The 14,318-nt window shown below is 44.4% G+C and overlaps 2 protein-coding genes across 2 annotated transcripts in view; one reads left to right on the forward strand and one right to left on the reverse strand.

The window, feature by feature from the left end:
- The window catches only part of Gsap (gamma-secretase activating protein), a 99,987-nt gene extending 94,278 nt beyond the window's left edge, over positions 1–5,709 (forward strand). Inside the window, exons 26-30 of the mRNA XM_021162344.2 lie at positions 431–550; positions 1,353–1,414; positions 2,551–2,652; positions 2,807–2,906; positions 3,309–5,709. Of these exons, the coding sequence (XP_021018003.1) occupies positions 431–550; positions 1,353–1,414; positions 2,551–2,652; positions 2,807–2,906; positions 3,309–3,400 (476 nt within the window). The 3' untranslated portion in view covers positions 3,401–5,709. The remainder of the gene's footprint in view (positions 1–430; positions 551–1,352; positions 1,415–2,550; positions 2,653–2,806; positions 2,907–3,308) is intronic.
- Ccdc146 (coiled-coil domain containing 146) overlaps positions 5,702–14,318 on the reverse strand; it is a 124,835-nt gene continuing 116,218 nt past the window's right edge. Inside the window, exons 16-19 of the mRNA XM_021163157.2 lie at positions 10,280–10,408; positions 9,664–9,801; positions 7,191–7,439; positions 5,702–6,233 (exon numbers count right to left, since the gene is read on the reverse strand). Coding sequence (XP_021018816.1) covers positions 6,030–6,233; positions 7,191–7,439; positions 9,664–9,801; positions 10,280–10,408 — 720 coding nt within the window. The 3' untranslated portion in view covers positions 5,702–6,029. The remainder of the gene's footprint in view (positions 6,234–7,190; positions 7,440–9,663; positions 9,802–10,279; positions 10,409–14,318) is intronic.

Genomic DNA, 14,318 nt, shown 5'->3' on the forward strand with positions numbered 1-14,318 from the left:
AGAGAGAGAGAGAGAGAGAGAGAGAGAGAGAGAGAGAGAGAGAGAATCATCTCTACTGAATTTTTACAGGCTTCTGATTGGGTCATATCATCTACATTTCTTTTCTATAGTTTAGTCCAAGTAGACTGCAAAAGTCTTTGTGAGAGGACCAGAGATAGAGATATAACTTGTCATCTGGCCCTAGCTTCCTTTTACCTTTCAGCAAAATTGTCTCCATCCCAACAGCCTTTTAGCTTGGGCGTGTGGAGTTTGAAGATCAGTTATCAAGGACAGAGAGATAATATTAACCAGGAACTTCTTGTCATAAAAGGATTGGCTGACCCAGGCCCTAAGCAAGCTCATCGCTTTACTGATAGCATCAATCCATCCTCTCTGGCACCTGGAGATGCTGGCTCGGCTCATCATGTCTGCTTCTGTTCCACTCACCTAGGTTTCCACTCTCTGCACACGATCCTTGGGGTCCACTGCCTCCCTTTGTACAGCCTTCTGCACTACATTGATAACGGAGTGCTGCTGCTTACTGAGACCGCAGTCACGAGGCTTATGAAAGGTAAGCGAATCTGAGTTAAGCAGAGGGTGAGTCTCAGCCTGGCCACCCTCAGGACTGGCTTCTGGGTATGTGACACACAGGCCCAGCTACCTTCAGAAAGCTCCAATGCTCAGTCGAATGCCCTGCAGTACATATTGAAGCTCTTATTATTTGAACATATATCACTTTATTTTACCCTGTACTGAACCTTACAAATTCTTAGTACAGCCCATGCCCTGGAACCGTCCCTTCAGGCCAGTTGAAAGTACTTTAGCCCTTCAGGAGTCCCTAAAGAACATCTGAGTCTAGACACTGATGTTAGATTTGATTTCTGTATTCGAGGGTAAGAAGAGGCTGAGAGTCTGTGTCCGTGAATTTGTTTTTTAAGCAAGTATTACGATTGGCTTACTTTCAGCCAGTTAATTTTGTCATCTCAAAGTTCAACTGGAAATGCAAGTAAAACTGACAGATAACAGTGTACATGTGAACATGACTGTTAAGGCCATAATCTTTCTCGTGTAAGTCATTCATGTGCGCCTTCTGTTAATGTTACCTGACATAGCAGCAGTCCTTCTTCAGAGGTCTTTATGCTTTAAGTTGGTGGATAAAATTGCTTTGTGACCAGCAGCTTGTTACAAAATAAAAGGCCCCTTGATTCCATGTCACCAACTAAAGCTTTCAAAGCATCGCTAGCCTGCAGATGCAGGGTTGGAATGCCTCAGAAGGAAACACTCAGGATTTAATCTGGCTGTGGTATTTAAGTGGATATATCTGTCTTATCTGTTAGTCTCCAACTTTTTTTTTTTTTTTTTTTTTTTTGTAGATCTGGACAATTCAGAGAAAAATGAACAACTGAAATTCAGCATCATTGTCCGGCTCCCTCCGGTAACCCTGAAATTCATTTCCTCTTAAGCCCTGGTCCACTCTCCTTCATTTATCGCCTGTGAGAAGCGTTTCCTTGCTTTGGCTGAAGTCAGTTCACTTCCCATCCATCTCCAGCCTTCTGTTGGCTGTCCCTCACAGGGCCTACCCCGTGTCCTCTCTGGCGCTGAGCTCTAGCACAGTGTATGCTGATAGTTTATGCATTTCATCCCCTAGGAAAGCACACTCCTGTTTACATCAGAGTCTGAGTTGGAGGGAAAAGGGAAACGTGTGCCTCTGGCATTTAAACTGATAAGGGATTTAGATACAAGTGAGGCCAGAAGGTTCTAGAACTGTATTTCCTCTTCTTATTGCATAGCTGAGCATAGGAAAACATTTCCAGGTCAAAAGAAGAACGAAAACCATGAGAGAAAAGGTTACAAGCCACTCCTTGCTCTTTTGTGGGAATATTAGCTCTTGGAGTTGGAAACGTCATGAAAACATGAAATTCCACAGCAAGTTCTTCCAAACCTCGGACTTTGCAAACTTCCTGACCCAAGAGCCTGGCCAGCCCTGCACACTACATCTGTGAGCACCGGGACCTTTGGCCCTGGCCATCCTCCCTAAAAGGATGTCCCTTTTGGACCTGTGGTCTTGCCTTATAGTGGTTCAGTCATAGGCTTCCTGAGTACAAAGCACCCACCTTTCCCAGGCTGTCCCCTCTAGGAAAAGAGTTGACATTTAGTTTGATCTACAGATTTGACTATTCTTTTGTCCTGTATGTTGGGGTATTTAAAGTTTCTGGACCAGACAGAAGAGAAATCACAAACACACATACCATCTTTAGTTTCCAGTCAAAGTGTTCTCTGGGTTGGTATGCTCATCTTCAGCTTTGAAGGATCTCAGGTTCAACATCATTTCAGGGAGAAAGGAATTTGGCAGCACTGATGTAAAAGTTGTTTTCTTCATGGTAGCACTTGAGGGAGTACTTCAGAAGCATATTTCACGAGCATGGCCTCTCTCCAAGGGTCAAGAATCACAAATGTTCTGCATTTTACAATAGCTAGCCACTTGGGAATCACAGTTTGAAGAGTAGGTATGTGGTCTGTCGATGCACTGTGACCTATACTCTCCTCCGTGTTTCTTTCAATCTCACTTAGCTTATTGGCCAGAAGGTTTGCCGGCTTTGGGACCACCCCATGAGTTCCAATATCATTTCACGGAACCATGTGGCCCGGCTGCTGAAGAACTACAGGAAAGAGGTGAGTCCGAGTAAGCCCAGGTAGAAAGCACTCTTCAGAGCCCACCCGCCATGTCAATAAGCCCAGGTAGACAGTTGTGGTTTTTATTATTTTATTTAAAGTTGGGCGTTTCTTGGAGAAGCAATTCATATATAGGGAGTGTTTTCCCTTTTAGCCTCGGAACTCCATGATTGACAAATCATCATTTCCGGTAGAATTTCTGCCTCTGAACTACTTCATCGAAATTCTGATGGGCCTGGAGTCCTCCAGCCAAGGTAACTCATTCCTCTGTGTCCAGGCGTTTGCCTTGACACCCTAGTCATTCCCTAGTCACACTTTGTATTGTTTTCTTCCTTAAATACCTCCTACAAATACGTCCTTACTAAAGTTGATTTTGTTAGAGAGAGTATGTACTGCGTAATTACCAAAGGGGGACTTACCTTTGAACACTGAAAGGGCCTTGAGGTGTTTAAACCAAAGCTTAGTGATATTTACCAACATATTCTCAGAATAACACATTTCACTAAAATATAAAATGATGTTCTCAGTAAGCTGTGGGAATGTTATAAATAGCCATGACTCCATAGTAACACACTCTTTCTCTCTCTCTCTCTCTCTCTCTCTCTCTCTCTCTCTCTCTCTCTCTCTCCCCCCCACCCACCCCCACCCATTCCTAGCACTGCATGGCTTTGAAGGACATGACAATGTGGATGCAGAATTTGTAGAGGAAGCTGCTCTGAAACACACCACCATGCTTTTGGGCTTATGAAAGTGGACATGCAGACGGACGATTTCAATATTTTCCCCTCCCTTTTCTGGAAACCTTTCCACTGTCTTTAAGATTGGGAACAGGTCAGAATATACTGCAGAGCTGTTGGCTTCGGTACAGTTCTTATTCCGAGGCAGCTGCTACTTCTCTCAGTTCAAGCAGCCAGTAAACAGCCGAGAGGAAAGAACAAGTTCAAGGCTGTGTGCTGCGGCAGGAACAGTGCCCTCCTTGGTGGCCCAGTAGGCCTGGAGCTGGTTCTGTTGCACTAAAGAATCTAATGCAAACACAGGGGACAATGCCTAGAACAGTGAGAGCCAGGCGGTCACTGGAAAGGACGTAGGACAGGCAGGAAAGGTCAGTGCTGGGAAGAGCATCTCAGGAGAACCTGAAACTGAGTAAGCAAGGCCTGTCACGTCCAGTTTGGAGGAACTGGACAAATAACCATTTGTCCATACAGGGCTTAGACCAGCCTTTACCTTTGTGGAGGCTCAGATAGAGCCATGTTTAATTTTATATTTATGATTTAGTACTATCTTGTCATTAAATACCACTTCAAATACTGAAATCTTTGGTCTGACTCTCCCTAAGTTTTGGGTATAGCCTTGTTTGCATAAGGCATTTTGAGCCCATCAGTGTGACTAGGGAGAGGCCCCTGACACCTGACGAGGTATTTGGTCCTTTCTCATCTCCCTCCTGCAATGACATCATGCTGACCCCTAGCTGACCCCTAAGGCTCAGCTTTCCAGATTCCATTCTGCTTCTCTGTGTCCTCACGGGTTCCTGTTCACATGGTGAGATTTTAATGATTCTAAATGTTACTAACTCACATGCAATCCACCGTATTTTCAGCAATCTTTGCTGTGCTCTAGAAACTGTCCTAGCCTATAGAATTTCCCTTTCACTCCAAATAGTCAGCCAGGCTTGGAACCTTGCCACCAAGTCAGCAATGCTGCAATACGGTATTTTCACATTTTTTCTGTCTGTTCATATTGCTTGTGTTACAAATTGCTCTGTACTGGAGACAGCAGGTTTTATTTAGTTCAAATTAAATTTTTAAAAATCATTTTTTGCTAATAAAACTCTGACAGAACCCTTAATTTGTATTTTAAACGGTTCATCTTCCCTCTGCTATTTTAAGTACCCTTGCCTACATCCTTCCAGTAGTTTCTGTTCACGCCTGCATTGTTCCTGTGATTTTGTAAAGCTGAGTTTATTGGACACATTTATGAAGTTATCTTCAGTGCGACTTTGACACTAGCTCATAATTCTTCACTAACTTGCTGTTTACTGAAGAGTAACGTGTAACTCCCTTGGCACTTCACTCTCAAATTTTGACCTTGTACAATATGAACACTCTTGCAGCCAAGCTGGTTCACTAGGCCTTGGAACATGAGTTTGGCCTTCTTCTTTCAAAGGTTGGAACAGGTTGTTTCCTCCACTTGGAGTCCCTTTCTACCTCAAAACCCCCAAATCTTCATGTTCTAGGGCTAGACAAACACACACACACATACACACATACGCACACGCACACACACACTGGACTGTAATCTAAGATACTTCAGTCCATGGTGGCACCTGCCTTTTATCAACTAGCAGCATACATTGCAATATTTAAGAGTCTCTCTGTGATTAAAAAAAAATCTTACCATTCTTATGGTGTTTAAACTTTCTCTGTGTATAGTTTTTAATGCCCAAAGAGGTTCCTAATTTCTGTGCCATCGGGACTGTTTCAGTGTGCAGTGATTCCTTTCTTAGCTAAATGGCTGGTACTTACTCAAGGGTCTCACATGTCCTTTGCTTTGGAATGGTAGTGCAAAGCAAAGAGGTCAAATTCAGGACTCAGAAAATGAGAGTAAACTTAAGTCCCCAGCCAATGTGGCAGAACAGGTGCTTGGAACATCATGTTGGATTTAGCAAAATGAAAGTATAGTGTGTCCATCCCCGCTGGACATGGGATTTATAACTACCACCAACACAGGAGAGACAGCTTAAGCATGTAAATGTAAAAGGACGGCCTCACACATACGAGCAAATCATCACATCTAATAATAAAGACACTGGGATCAGAAAAACATATGGGTGAAACGAATCTCTGAGCAGATAAGTAGAATTGTTCTCACAGAAGTAACATCACTTGAGTGACAAGTGTTCCTACCACTCTTCACACAGCCTTCGTGCTGCTGCAGCAAAGGGGCTGCATCTGTCACATAGCAGTTTCCTCAATCAGGTAGTCAGACTGTGCACACATAAATGGGTACCTGTTTTCCCTCTAATAGAAAGAAAACACTCTAATGTCTGTACTTCACTGAAAAGTTATTTATTTTGTACTTTTACAGCATCTTGTCTACTGTACATTCCTGAAGTGTAGAAAATATAAACAGTGAAAAAGAAACACATGAACAATCAAAATACCCTTCAACACAGCTGTAGTCTATGTCCCATTCAGTGTCACTTACCAGGTGGTAGTTGGTGAATGTACAAGGAGACCCCTGCTTTGGAAACAACCCATTGTTGTTGACCGTGCCTGGCTCATCAGCAGCCCTCGAACCCTGGTGCTCATTCTCCACAGAAGGTCTGAGGCCTGGCTCAGGCCCTCTCTGTGAGAGGACTGCTGGGTTGGTTCACATGTTTAGATTTCAATGGGCTTTACAACAGGTTTCCTAATGTGCCTCCTGTTGGCTCCGGGTTCAGAGGGCTTAAATGGAGCCATCGCACCATAGGGTTTGGGCAGAGGAAGCGCGGTATCGGTTTCAGGCATGTAGGCGTTTGGACGCTGCTCTGCAGTTGTGTAAACACCATTGGGCAGCTGCCGATAATCTGTTTCCATGTACTCCTGCAAAGGAAGATATTCTCATTTCAGTTTTCTAAAGCACTGAACCTAACTTTTCCTGGGTCCTAAGAGAGCTTCTTTAGGCCTTGCTGAACAAGTAGAGGAGGGTGAAGCCCACACCCACCTCTGTTGCCTGTTCTGCAATCCCTGTGGGCTTCTTGGAATGAGATGCCTTATAATATTAAACTATTGAGGGATCATGGGGTTAGACAGATGAGTAGGAAACCAGACTCGCTGGTGGCTTCAGTGACCGACCAAGACCTTGGTCACTGGGGAGGAGAAAGGTGTAGCATAGAGCTCTATGATATGTGCCAGGTATGGTTCTGTAGAAGGCTGTAGTAGCTGTAATATGGTTGTGGAGGCCATGACAGAAGGACATAAAAGGGTCAGTTGTGGTGTAAGCAAATGCCAATGTTAGAATTGTCATAGGCACGCTCAGGGAGGCTACAGTGTTCAACCATGCCAGTCCAGGGTATGACTGGGATGATGGTTCTCAGCTGCTCCTCAGGGAGAAAGGCGGTGCTTTGGACTACTAGTCCAAAGTCTTTTCTACATGCCAACCACCTTTCTACCAGCCATTCAGACTATGCCTGTTAGAGTGGGAAACTTTCTTATACAGGTTGAAGAAAGCCTAATCCAAAACCCTGAGACCCAAAATGCTCCAAACTTTTTGAGGATAGATATGATGTCACAAATAGATAATTCCATATATGGTGTCTTATCATGATTACAGTCAAAATTAAATAGGCATAAATATGCATTGACGTCACCTTCAGCCTGTGTGTATGAGGTGCATATGAAACAAGTGAGTCTGGTGTTTAGACTTGGGCTCCACTCCTCAAATGTCTCATGAAAATCATAGAAAGTTCAAACTGTTTCTATTCCTAACCCTCAGATAAGGGGCCCACTGTGTCATGAGGGGACACTGCCACACTTTGCAGCACAGGACACAAAGCTTACCCGAGACTTCTCAGCAGTCGCAAAGGCATACATTTCTTCATCTCGAAGCACCTTCAGCCAGTCCTTCTCAATTTCTCTGTTGAGCGGGAGGCCCTTTTCTATCCTGGCACTGCAGGAGAAGATGAATTCTTCTTTCTCTCTCACCTCCTTTTGGAGTTCAATGGTCAGTGCTTGTTTCATGGACAGCTCAGCAACAAGAGCCATCATTTCCTGGGTAACAACTTTGATCTTTTGTTGGTAGCTATTCATCTAGAAATGAGGAGCCCACGGTTTAGTTGGTATAGCTATCCCATGAGGATGTGGAGAAAACAAGACTGCTGGCTACCCGTGTGGACAGCCTTTCCTGAAGGGATGAGAGATTAATGGGAATCCACAGAAAATCCCTGCGAGAGGCTCCAGGGATGGAACCTCTCCTACTTACTCTTCAATGAGCAAAAGAAATGTGTGGAGGAAAGGGCCTTTTGTCAGGTACTTCCATTACTAAGGGAAATCAGGGCAGGCAAAAGCCACAGGGCAGGTCACACTGCTTGTTAGCTTATTCCCTGGCTCACTTGCTGGGCCATGCTAAGCTAGTTTTGTTATAGCCTAGACCTAATTGTCTAGGGATGGCACTGGCCACAGAGGGCTGGTCCCCCAACATCAATCATTGGCCAAGACACACCTTCATTGACAGTGGCCAAGGCCACTGTGATCTGGGAAGTGGGTGCTCTTCCTTCCAAGTGCCTGTAGGTCGTGTCACATTGTGAAAACTAAACAGGACAGAACTCAACATGTTTGGTTTTGTAAATACGAGAACTAAAACCAAACAAGAAACTAAAAGAAAGATTTCTCTAATTACTAGCTTCCAGGTTGGAGAACATGGAGACTGGCTTAGTGTTTGTTTTTAAGAGGAAGGGAGGGGAGGGAGATGCTCTTGATGCCTAAGTTCTGGCTCAAACAATAATACGGGTTTATCAGTTTGAGCCTTCTCAGCTGTTTGGGGGCCTTCCTGACCACACTATGTTTCTCTAGTCTCACAAATAATTTCCAGAGGCTCTGCCATCAGCTTTGAAAAAATCATCTCTTAATGAAAAAATGACTTTTAAGACAGAGAATTCATTTTGCAAAGGGAAGGGAGGAGACATTTACAGAAACTTGGGGAAGGGTACTGATTCAGATAAAGCTCGCTGGCTTCAGTAAATCTCATCATCTCTCTGTTTATGAGGCCCCATTGTACACTACTGACATAGGGCTTAACAGAACAGAAGGGGACAGGCCATGTGACAACGATGTTTTCACTGCTTTTTAGGTGGCTTTTCAGTTATTTCTCACACAGCTTCATAAAACTATTTGCAGAACAGGATTGACTATTGGCTTATTTATGCACAGTTGTCTAGAGTCTATTACATGTTAGGCCTTGAGAAACTGAAAGAGGAAGTGTCCCTACCCTCTGGAGCCTGGTCTGGGGTGTAGGAATCCTTCACCCTCAGCAGGTGGGGCAGGGGCTGGCAGGCAGGGAGGTGTGGGTGTACACTCAGTCACCTTCAGCTAGTTTCTTCCTTCTCACCCTGCTAGACAGTGTGTGACACTTCCCCTCCCCACCCCCCACCCCCCCACACACTGTGTCTGCCTCATGTATGGTGAGGTGGTTAAAAGTTCTCTCTGGAGGATGCCCAAAAGTCCCACAGAAGCTGGTGAGTGCACCATCCCCTACCAGGCACGGTGGGGTCCTGCCACCCTTAATCACCAGCCTCTCCCACTAGCATTGCTCTTAGTAGGTGCCAACCTAGCTGCATCACATCTGCAGCCCTGATGTCACTTGGAAGGGCTAGCCTGGGAATTGTGTGACTGCTATTTCTCTTCAATTGCCCCTGTCCCTCTGTGGGTTCTGGCTGAATACTGTCTTGGAGCAATTCCTACTCAGACTGCTGGATAAATGATGTTTTCTGCTCAAAAAACAGAAAGGGTTTTACTTTGTACGCAAACTACAAAGCTGAGGATTAGTATATTTGAGAAGTTGCCCTGTAAAATAAAATACTCTCCTTGGAAAGCGTGTGCTCCCTTCCTGTGAAGTGGATTCACTTGGGGAGTGAGTGGACTGAAGCTCCATTTTTTTCTAGACTCCTAAACCTCCCTCTCTCAGTGCTTCCCAGCAATGAAGAGCAAAGCATAGAAGGGGACAGCAGGAGTTGGGGCAGGGAGGGAGTTCTGTCACTCAAGGAGAGAGTGGGGGTTCCATCACTCAGGGAGAGAGTAGGGGGTTCTGTCCCTCAGGGAGGGGTGGTTCCATCACTCAGGGAGAGGGGGTTCTATTACTCAGGGAGAGAGTGGGGGTTCCATCACTCAGGGAGGGGGTTCTGTCACTCAAGGAGAGAGTAGGGGTTCTGTTACTTAGGGAGGGGTTCCATCACTCAGGGAAAGGGGGGATCCATCACTCAGGGAAAGGGGGGTTCCATCACTCATGGAGAGGGGAGGTTCTGTCACTCAGGCAAACCTTCTTGGCTAAGAGCAGTGTGTCCTTCTTGCAAGCCTGAGTTTTGCCTTTGAGCCTGTTTGTGAGCTGGGACACCTGCTCATAGATGAAATCCTTCTCCAGTAGCTTCTCCTCCTTCTTGGCTATCTGAAGTTCCAGCTGCAGTTGGAAACAATTTCAGTAGGAGTTAAAAAAAATGACTTATGTAAGGCATGGTCTTCATCCTCCATCTGTCCTCTACCCCACGACAGAGACACATTGCTTTCTTTGTTGGTAAAATACCTTTGAAAAGTCTCTGAAGCTGTACTTACTATGTCAGGGGACACTCGGGCTAGGGAGGGGCTCTCCTCCCAGGGTGAGCTATGGACCTCTGCCTCTATTTGGTACCCACAATGCCATTCTTCCCAGATGTTCCCACCAGGATGACAAATGAACATATTTATTCAAGAAGTCAAAATTTCTTTTGGGCTAGGAGTGAAGGGCACTTCCAAATCCTGAAAGCACAGGACCTTTCCTTCCTTAGGTAAATATCTATCAAAGTTAGGATTTAGGTCTCCATTACAAGTAGGGGAGGTCTAGTGGGATGATGGGTTTGCAGTACCTGTGAGCAAGCAGTTGGGTGTTTAAGAACTCTTACCATATCTAATTTCTTGACCATTTCTTCTTCAGTCAGATCTTTCCCTTTAATGAAGCGGACCCTGCCCTTGCTGTCAGGGTTCACAAAGAGTTTCTCAAGGTCTTTTATCCTGTCTGTGCACTGTGAAAACTGTTGCAAAAGAAGCAAACATTAGCTTTCAGTTTAACTCTCAAGCTTGGTAAATTTTCAATAACCTCTACATGGGAGGAGGCTGGGTTCCTACAAGCCCTTCCATTGCTTCCAATTGTGTGTGACATTCATGGGATGATGTGTGGTTAAGGATTCAAAATGGTCTTTGCTGCCTTGCTGCAGGTGTTTCAGAGGTGGTGCAGCTGGCATGTAACAAGCTGGATTCCTCTCTGGCAGTGGCCTCAGTGATACCCCAAAAAGGAAATTATCAGTTAACTCAGCATGCACTGTGTGAGCAACAGTCTTAGCCACATGTATGTTTTTTGCTAAAGAGCCTTTGACTAGATCATCCCTGTTGAATTGCTGAGATGTGGATATCGGGTAGTGACGGTAATAATAGCCATGCTTAGTTTAAAGTGTGTGTGTGTGTGTGTGTGTGTGTGTGTGTGTGTGTGTGGTGGTGGGGATCACCCAAAGGCTTTGTTCCCAGCCTCCCTCCATTGTGTAAGAGTTTTTTAAAGAAACATTTGGTTTCTCATTTGGCACATGGCAAGATGAGGCTTGATCCCATGGGATGAATAATATAGTTTAGGACAGCGGTTCTCAACCCGTGGGTCACGACCATTGGAAAACACATAGTTCTGATGGTCTTAGACACTGAGACACTGTTCAGGATCAAAATTACAGTTGTGAAGTAGCCACAAAGGGCTGCAGCATTAGGGAGGCTTAGAACCACTGCTCTCACGCTCTCACCACAGCAGGCGAGCTACAGATAGAGCTTTACAATTCTAACTGGTAGTCCTCTTCTCCATAATAATTTTAAGTAGTAACATTTAAAAAATAGTGACAGGAATTATCAGTAATGCCTCTTAATGTTTACATAGTTTTCTTAATTAAGAAACTAAGAAATAAATGATACTTTCTTATCAGAACCTCCACAGGGCTGGGCAGATGGTTCAGTAGTTAAGAGCACCTCCTGTTGCTCTTGCCAAGGACCTAGGTTTGGCTCCCAGCACCCATCTGTAACTCAAGTTCAGAAAATCATGACTTCTTTCTGATCTCTTCAGGCACCAGCCAAGCATATTGTGTGCACTTACAGACATACATACATGCAGCCAAAATACTCAGACATATAAAATAAAAATAAAGAAATCTTTAAAAATAAATCTAGTGCCTTTATTTAAATTTCCCACTGGGCATTTAGGGAAATATTTTTCACTTTTCTTATAAAAGCAATGTTCTTGTGTCTTACAATTGCTCATGAGATTTTCAGGACTCCTAAAAAGGGATTATTACTACAAGGTTCAGCAGAACATGACTCATGGTAACCCTTGTGAACAATTAAAAGTTGTTTCAAAATAACCAAAACTAAAAAAAAAAAAAAAGTAGGCTTAATAGAATTCTGAAAATGATGCAAAATAGAGGAAGACTTAAGACACGGCAAAACAACTAACTCTTATACAGCAGGAAGCGTCAAGAACTCGGTCTTGGAGGGCAGAGTATAGGTGTGGCTTGCCCAGAGCTTGGCACTTCGCATCCTGTCTTCCTAGGAGCACAGTCAGTGTGAATACAATCACATGTCGAGTGTAGTGTGAAAGTGAACAGGTGGCTTTCCACACATCAACCCTAAGCTCACGCACAGCCCACAGGTCTCAAGTTACACACAGCCAATGTGATAAAGACTTGCCGTCACACATGGCAGAGACTATCATTAAATACATAACAGCTCCCTCTTGGATAAAACTGAATTCTTGTTTCACAGTGGGTAGCTGATCATTTCTAAGAATGATTAACTTCTCATTATTAAATCTTGTGAATTATGTAAATGTCCAAAAGAGAGAATAGCGTGAACTTCCACACGCTTGGCTCTTGGCTCCCGGCTCTGGCAGCTGCCAACATGGCTGTCATCAGTTGGGCTGTGCCTCTGCTCTACCCCCAGGCACCTGCAGGATGAGGTCAGAGTTATCCCCCCCACCACCACCACCACATGGATTCATCTGGATGAGTCAGAAGAAGTCAGTTTTATTTTTTCTTTGTATTTTTTTTCTTATAGAGGTTCTTATTGTGTAGCCTAGGCTGACCACAAAGTCACAGGAATTGTCCTGTTTCATCCTCTCAAGTGCTGGGATTACAAGCCTGCATACCACACCCAATTTAAAACATAAGAATTTTAAGGGAAAATTTAGTCATAGTATCATTTCACATATAAAATATCAACAATTCTTTTATATATGTCTGCTGAGTTTCTAATTTCTCCACTGTTGTATATACTAATGTATATAATTTGATATGTTTGACCAAGTTTCTTCAATGAATATATTAAAGAATGAAAAGGAAGAAGGTGGGGCTATTGTTAGATAGAATGTACTTTTGTGGACGCATCAACCAAATGTAATAAATGGCGAGAAGAATGGTAAGTTTTGACCATTAAATGTAGGTACTGATTTGCAGCTAACCTGAAAAGTAGGCTTATGTAATGGGGAATCTGGTCTGTTCGACAGCTTTCTAAAGTCCCCTTTGCTTGATATCATGTACAAATGGACAAATCCAGACCTGATACTGGGAAAGCTGTAGAAAGCCAAACGTCTCTGTAAAGTGGAGCACGGTACGCACAGAGCTACCAAGGCGCAATGAAGAATGGCAAGGTCCAGAGAGGTAAGGGGTGTAGGGAAGCTGGAGAGACCAGCCATGAAGTGGAGGTGAGGACAGCCTGGAGCAGCACCCTGGGAGCCCCGGGCAGTGATGGGGTGGCCAAGAGAACTTTGAGGAGTGTGGGTTTCTGAGTCTAACATGGAGTTGTTTGCATTCCTGGACTGTAACCTTACACCCTGCTGTCAAAAATCATCAGTAAAATCTGTCAAGGGCCTTTTGACATGGCATTGTGTAGACTAGGGAGGGTGGCCATCTATGGTCTACCTTGACAGAGTGAGGGAATGGAGCAGATAAACCTGCAGGCTGAGCATTGTTGGAAGCTAGAGTCAGAGCCAAGGAATAACGGGGAACTCTTCGGGTACCTTGTAGCAGGAGTGAGGGTGCAATCCAGTCAACTGGCCTAGGTGGGAGCAACGATGGCTACAAATCAGGCCAGCATCGGGATAAATGACCCTGATGTAGTGCTCAAGATGGAAGATGCTATCTGCCATCCATCTAGAGCTTACCTATCCCAGTGCATTGCCGTGTGGAAGCAGACCCCAAATCCAGCTTCACAGCTTTTGCATGATGGCGTGGGGAAAGTTGAAAGCAAATGTCAGCACTGAGGTACATTTCCTCGAGAGGAGGTTTGCTCTCAGATTTCTGATTATCTTAATAATTATTTTGGGGGATAGATTTCTTTCCCTTTAAATTCTTGTTCCTTTTCTATTTTAATTAACTGAACACACCTTAATTTTATAACTAGGAAAAAAAAATCCCCAAACCAGGATGACTGTTGCTGCAGTCTTGAGTCCGTGGGGGAAAAGTGTGGGTAACAAATATGACGGTTCCATTGATTTTTATGCTTTCATAAAAATATCATTACATGTGAACAAAGTAGATTTATATTCACATTTTAGTCTCTGCTATTGGGAACCACAGAGGTAAATAAAGATCCTGCTGTGTGTGACTGCATACTAAAGAGCCTGCCATTTCTTCAGAAGGTAAAAGCACTGACTGTCAGGCTGGGTGTGGTAGCACAGTCTGTTACCTCAGCTCTTAGCAGGCTGAGGCAGGAAGGCTGCAATGAGTCTGAAATTAGCCTGGGCTATACAGGATACAAGGAAGGCCCTGCTTCAACAAGCCAGGAAGCCTAAATGCTACATCTCGGTGGAACCAGAGACACCAGTGGCAGGATTGTGCTATGGGCAGTGAGAGCCTATAGAAGTATAGAAGTGAAAGGCTAGAGCTAAGTCCTGGGATGGGGTTCAGGGAGGGG

This window comes from Mus caroli, chromosome 5 (genome assembly GCF_900094665.2).
Source record: "Mus caroli chromosome 5, CAROLI_EIJ_v1.1, whole genome shotgun sequence".
Lineage (NCBI taxonomy): Eukaryota > Metazoa > Chordata > Mammalia > Rodentia > Muridae > Mus > Mus caroli.